The 7481-nt window shown below is 36.1% G+C and overlaps 1 protein-coding gene across 1 annotated transcript; it reads right to left on the reverse strand.

The window, feature by feature from the left end:
• Nucleotides 1-854: 854 nt before the first annotated feature.
• On the reverse strand, nt 855-7254 carry LOC110467071 (pre-rRNA-processing protein TSR2 homolog). The gene is made up of 6 exons (XM_021523966.1): nt 7158-7254; nt 4842-4932; nt 4233-4324; nt 3219-3353; nt 2923-3037; nt 855-2183 (listed from the first exon to the last, which is right to left on the reverse strand). The coding sequence occupies exons 1-6, from the start codon at nt 7230-7232 to the stop codon at nt 2122-2124; spliced, it is 570 nt and encodes a 189-aa protein (XP_021379641.1). The 5' UTR covers nt 7233-7254; the 3' UTR covers nt 855-2121.
• Nucleotides 7255-7481: the final 227 nt, after the last annotated feature.

Here is a 7481-nt window from a genome sequence, read left to right on the forward strand (position 1 = left end):
CAAATTTGAATTATTTCAAATGGAAATTAAATAAATGTTAGTCCAAAATGTGATTTCCCTATATAAACTATAGTAAAGTTTACCCCCTCCCCAGGGGTAAACGTGAGACACAAGGGTCATGAAATTCACAATTTTGGTAGAGCACCTTAAGACCCTTCCATCTATGAAGAGTGTTTGATTCTACCATATCTGAGTTTTGAGAAAAAGATTTTTGAAATTTCAGTCAATTCAACCCTTTTTGGCCCCTCCATTTAGCCCTGGGGGGTCAGTAAGGGCTCATATGTGCATACCATTAAACTGCTACCCAATACTGATAATGATAACCCAAATTGAATTATTTCAAATGGAAATTAAACAAATGTTAGTCCAAAATGTGATTTCCCTATATAAACTATAATAAAGTTTACCACCTCCCCAGAGGGAAACGTGAGACCCCAGCGTCAAGAAATTCACAATTTTGGTAAAGCACCTTAGGACCCTTCCATCTATGAAGAGTATTTGATTCTACCATATCTGGGTCTTGAGAAGAAGATTTTTGAATTTTAGTCAATTTGACCCTTTTTGGCCCCGCCCCTCAGGCCCCTGAGGGCTGGGGACCAAACCGGCCACCACTTTTGTTGACCTTTGGCCATGGAAGGTTTCTGCAAAATTTCATTGAAATTGGTTCCGGGGTTTTGGAGAGGAAGTCGAAAATGTAAATTGTTTACGGACGCACGCTGGACGCCGGACAAAAGGCGATCCCAATAGGTCACTCGAGACTTTGTCTCAGGTGACCTAAAAAACTCAACATGTACACTTATATAAATGTTTTACTTTAATATGTGATTCAAATCACAAGTAAAAAAAATCATCACTTTCATTAATAATATTAACAGATGATAAAATTATAATGCTTTATGTAATTTTATAAACTGTGGAACTGATCCAAGTCATGCTGTCACCAATATTGGCTGTCTTAACAGACAAGTTCTGCTTAAAAAAGTTCAACAATGTTGGAGGTCTGGCTTAATGAATAAATTAGAACAATTATAATAGCTTTCATTGACAATAACTAATTTGAATACAGAAAATAGACTTTTAAACAATAACTTAACTGTTACAAGATTCCTACTAGTAGATACAATGCAATGATACCTACTTTTGAAAAATGTTAATTCAGAACAAATATGACCTGACAGTCCTCCATCAACTTATTTTTCTATAGTTAGTCGGATAACAGGAAATGATGAAGTTATAAGGTTCTATCGCTTCAGATCTTAATATTTGGGTGTTCAAGTCTGCAAGAAATTTAATACATACATGATGTTTTTCACTGATGTTGAATTCTTATAAAATTTAACACTACCAACACGGTATTTGAATGCTCTCATTACAATCATATTAAATGTATTGGAAATTTTAATGTCACCATTCCTTAAAACAAAGAGTTAAAATGAGTGAAACAGAAAATTGTTAAAGTAATAAAGTACCATCACCTAAGACAGCTTGAACTGATACCATCCTGGTCACACTCCACAAACCCCTGACTACAAAATCACATTTCTGTATCACACTTGGTCTTGGCATCACAGAATAATGTCTGAACAAGGTCATTGCAAACATGTCAAAAGTTATTCTACGGGATCATGCATATTTGAAGGTTCTAGAAAAACAAATATTGGCTGATGTTTGTATGTTGCATATCTGAAGTAATGTGCAAAATATATATGCACTGCTTCATGTCCTGTTCCTTTTCTACTTTAAAAGGTCTTACCATGGTTCTTCCTTTAGTCTGAAGTGTCGGAATTCATTCCAAATTTTTACAAACTGGATTTTAGGAATTTATGGGATAAAACACATGAAGTTGATTGATATTTTCCCTCTGTACAAGAAAGTTTCCAAGCAGCTTAAGCATGTTGGCCACAGAAAAGAGAACTGCCCTGATCAGAGACAGACCAGGGTGACCCCAGGATGACCTATCACAAACCTGGGTGACCCCAGGATGACCTATCACAGACCAGGGTGACCCCAGGATGACCTGTCCCATTGGCCTAGAAGATGACCCCATCAATACTTGACAGGATGGTGTGAATCTTCAGCGTAATGAGTTGACTCCAGTGTTATTGCAAATGTGTTTTATGCTCATCTCCGTTTCGCTTTCCTCACGACCTGCCAACCATCCTCCTCTTCTTCCATGGGATCTGCTGTTAAAACAAAGACAGAAGGTTGTAGTTGAGGTAAGGAGGCTGGTACAATGTTTTACACATTCACACCTGATCAGGTATTGAATTATCTGTTCAATGACACACAGGTAATGCAGGTAAGTTATTTTCTACATTTGTCGTTTACCTATATTCGCTGTAATGATAAAATATGCACTCATTTCAGTAAAAAGGGCAAAACTTTAAACTACAGTGAAACTTTCCTGGTATACCATGATATGATATGATATGACAAAACATGCACAGGAACTACCATATATAAGCAGATTTGACAAACCATGACCAGATATGACATGTATTGACTGGATATGACATGACATAACATGCACAGGAACTACCAGATATAATCAGATTTGACAAACCATGACCAGATATGACATGTATTGACTGGATATGACATGACATAACATGCACAGGAACTACCAGATTTGACATAACATGACCAGATGTGAAGTTATGTTAGATTTACATTTGATTGTATCATTTATAATAAGTCGGATGACTGGACATCAACTCATCGACATTGATTCTATGTACATTAACTCACCAGGCATAATAACTAATTGATATAAGGTCACTTAATAGCATACATCACGTCTCTAGTTAAACTTCAATCAACGTAGCTGGGACTTATGTCAACAGATACTTGATTGGTCTCTGTTAAGACACACGACCAAACAAACCAGGCGTGTTGTACTGGACCTGTGGTAATGGTAGTTACCTGACTGAGACTCCCTCCCACTGCCCTGTTCTGACTGTGAGGTAGATTGTGAAGGAGGAGGTGGAGGAGCACTGGCCCCTCCTGTTTCCATGGCATCATTAACATCCTCGTCATCCTACAGTGAAATTAAAAGGAGAAAAAATTACAAATGTTTATTGATGAAAGAAAGCATAGCAATTGATTGATGCATTAATGAAAATGCCCTTGCTATAAGAATTGATCAGAAAAACAGTGAATAAAGCAAGTTTGAGTAATATTCTTTTTTTAAGCTTAACACTAGATAAAGTTGTACATACCTCGTCTTCCCCATCACTTGGTGCACGGGCACACTGCTGTACCTGAGGCTGGGGCAGAGACTGTAATCTCTGCTGAAGCTCTTCCTCTCGGCCCTCACAGCTCAGACGATACATCCCACATACCAGCGTAGATATCTGGTGACACAGAGAAAATTAAACAGACTAAGATAAGTGCAAAGCAATCGAGCATTTCCTTATCAGAACATCTACACCTCCCTCTTGGAGCAAATTTGACTACCAAAAGTGAAACATGCTAAAGGTCCCCTGGGATTTCTTATAAACATATTTTATTAGTTTACTATAATGTAAAATAAAACAGCTTGCATATACCAAAATATTGGGTACACAATTTACAAATCTGATTTTGACAAAATGAAAATCACAAACCATAGGTAGCAGTGTACAGCAGCATTCTTTGGACATGGGTGATATTTTTGTACAATAAATAACCCCTGTAATATTACATGTATCAAAAAAACATCACTAAAATTAGCATATCAATAATGAAGTGGACTAGGTGGGCTTAACATTTTTTTCAAGAACAAAAGTTGCATTTGGTTTGAGACTAGTTTTGGCCATTTACAAATGTATGTCTACACAACAAAAGCTAGCTTTTTCATGTAGTTGATTTTTGTACCCAGCATATGTATAAATATTCTGCAAAATCCACAGGAATGACCTCTGCTAAAACTTGCATTTTTTTTGATGTGGTAACCATGGTATTGATATTTACAAAACACTTTAGCTTGTTGTTATTTATAATGTAGTTTATAAATATATGTAGGTGTGTTGTGCAGGATGAATCCACTATTCATGTGTATCTGAGACATGCTCTCTATTTTCAGGATCATGCCATTTCTAATGTACACTTACCAGATCAGATCTTAACCAAGACTTAAGCAAATACTTGTTAATATATATATAATAGAACAGTAAAGTGTATGATCACCTATGATCACAGACTTACTCTGGGAAGACTCCCATCATCTATAATGCCTATGATCACAGACTTACTCTGGGCAGACTCCCATCATCGATAATGGTATCAAACTCGTGGTTCATCACATCCTCCAGGAAGTTCTCCAGTTCATACGTCTCAATGTTCTCTGGAGTAAGAGTGAAGACTTAACGACAGTATCAGTATTGTCTGTCAATAATCTACTCAATATTTATGCAATGTGTATAACTTGTTAACTCATTCACCCCAGAAGTTTCATAATGAACTACTCCAACCTTTGATTTGGAAGAGTGCAAATGTGTCTTCAGGGGTGAATGAGTTAATTACTTTTTCGGTCAACTCTTTAATTCGCCATGTTCAGATTAGAATTATGAGAGCTTTACCTTTTTGATACTTGTGGTACAATAATTATAGCAAAAAATCATAGAAATAAATATATTGTTACATGGATTTCATTTTATAAAAACGATGTTGCTCTACTAAAGGGATTCACTCCCTGGACCCCTATATAATTAGGCAGGGAGCATATAATCACTGCACCAACAATCAGGATATTTATCATGTTAACTTTTCTGCAAATTTACTGGGGGAATGCTTTAAACATTTTGATAGAAGAAAAGATTTTTTATTGCATAATTCATTCCAAAGATATCTGAGGAACTTACTATTTTCCTTGAACCACTGGTCAATTGCATACACCATCCATTGTGCTTTCTCTCGACTCTCTCCTCCTCCAAACCCATGACCAACAGCAAGCTGTAATAGATATCATATCAATATTTACATCAAAATCATTTTTTTCTACTATGTTTAGGGTTTAAAGTTTGGGTTAGGGATAAGAGTCTTAGGATATATATAGAGGTAGGATTAAGAGTTTAATGAACAAAGCGAGGGCTAGAACAATTTACCCAAAATATATTGTATGCATTAAGGATAAACGGGTGAAGAAAACATAGCAAAATGAGTGATAAAAAAAATGCAAGAACTGAGAAGCCAGATACAGCAGAGAAACTGGAAGGTGTTTGGGATCCGACATAGTGACCATGAACATGGCCACCATTAAGATTTGGGAACAACACGGAAAGAAATTTACAACATTCGAAAGGAAGCATTTGTAGTTCCAGATCAATGAATTGGCAATTGTAGCATCAAACCATCATGCCATACAGCAAAATCATATTAAAATCATATGATAAAGATAGCCATCTGCATACACTGCATCTGGCCAGTTCTGAATCAAGATGAGGGGGCTCATAGACTCTCGCACCTCTATGGCTAGGAACATCGTATCTAATTCCATGCAGTAGGTAACTGCTTTGACAAATCCTGTACTGTGCTGGAGTAGTCTACAGTGCAGTGTAGACTGTAGAAGGGGTAATATTTGACGTTTTCTAATTCTACTGATTCCATATACTGACCTAGCTACTTAATCAAGTTGAAGATTATGGCTTAAATTTACCACAGGACTGGGAGTCTGAAATTCTGTCAAAAATTAATAATCACAGTAATACAAAAAAACCCACCTATAATGATGTGTTTAAAAAAAATAGAGCATATATATATATATATTGTATTTATTTTTATTACTGTTATTATTAATTTTTGACAGAATTTCAGACCGCTGTATTTACCAATTATTGATCTGAACCTTTTATCATACAAGTCTATATAAGCCCCTGTGATCAGACTCGGTGGTGCTGTTGGGGAGCTAATACATATCTGTTAGGCACGTCAATTGTCAGCAGAGGTCGCTCCAAGGTAGATAACTCTTATACTTCCGTAATGTTAGAAAACGCCATGACACTTTCGCCGGTAATGCTGTATATGGTACCTTGGTTTGTTTAACAAAATGCTTGGTACTAATTGAATGACAGCTACTCAGTTAGTTGGGGAACTCATTATCATGGTATTATATACCGTTCACACGAATGCTGACAAAGTAACATTTCTTTAAAGTATAAAAAATAACATACTTTTCATCCCAATCGTGATAACGTTGTCCCAAGATGACCGCATTTTTGTTTTTCATAATTTTATTTGAGTAGTTAGCTTCCCTTAGCTGATTTCAACTGGTGCATTAGAGAACGTAGATAATTTACAGGTTGTTTATAATATGATTTGTTCTTGCATGTTGATGCACAATTTTTTTCCCTTTGCCACAACCACAGTTTGTGTATGAGTTGCCTCCCCTGTGCTATAGTCGTTTTCCACAAAATAATTTCTGTAGGGTTAGTAAATGTCTATATATTGAACAAATTCTATTTTGTCCGTGTTTATAACCGATATGGAGAACAGTCCTTTAATTTTTTAAGGTAATTTTTTGTTAGTGACTGTTTAACATTTGAAAATTAAGATTTAATATACCTGATATAAAAACTTTGGTAATGTGGAGTTATCAGAAATAAACTATACTTTACTTTAGGATGACAATATTGTAAGGGTTGTCTCCCTTGCTGTGATTTTACTTCAGTATAAGATATTGATTGCTTCCCTTGAGTGTGAGTTTACAGTTGACCTCAGAAAGTATGAATTATTAATAGCATACAATTGTGCAGAAACCAGTAAAGAAACTGGCTTACTGTCCAATTAAGTGACCCATGAAGTATTTACTTTTCATTGGTGAAAGAATTACTTTATATTTTTAGTTGACCCTGCTATATTTGTTCATCATCACAGACACTGGCCACAAGGTTCACGGTTCAATTTATCAATTTATGTCTCAGGTCTATTTGTTTACCATACATAATAACATAAACAAGGAGGCCTCAGATATAAATTGATAAAAATTGAACAGTGTCCCTGTTACCTCAGATATAATTTGAACCGTGCCCCTGTGCACTGACTCAGTGACTGACATAACTTGTCATATAAGCAAGCTAATTAGACGTGCCTAAAAGACCCTGAGTATATGTGTATAAGAATCACAAAATACTCACGATAACATACGATTTGATTAAAAAAGTCATGACTATGATCCCTACCTGAAGCACAGTCCAACTATCAAGAACTCTCTGCACAGCAGTCTGGAACAACGTGTTTTCTGTGGAGGCTGCCATATTTAATGTAATGATGCAAATGGAAAACGCCAAAGGTATTCCGAGAATTCGAACTCTTCAATAAGAAGGGGCGCGTCTAATTACCCAATACTACCCAATACCACCCAATACTACCCAAAACCACCCAATACTACCCAATACTACCCCATACGATCCAGTTATGAACCAAATACTTCTTTATTACTGTGAAATATCACCTTTGTAGACGTTATTTACTTCCATCTGCCATATTTTATCGGGAAATATGCG

This window comes from Mizuhopecten yessoensis, unplaced genomic scaffold, assembly GCF_002113885.1.
Source record: "Mizuhopecten yessoensis strain PY_sf001 unplaced genomic scaffold, ASM211388v2 scaffold11157, whole genome shotgun sequence".
Classification (NCBI taxonomy): domain Eukaryota; kingdom Metazoa; phylum Mollusca; class Bivalvia; order Pectinida; family Pectinidae; genus Mizuhopecten; species Mizuhopecten yessoensis.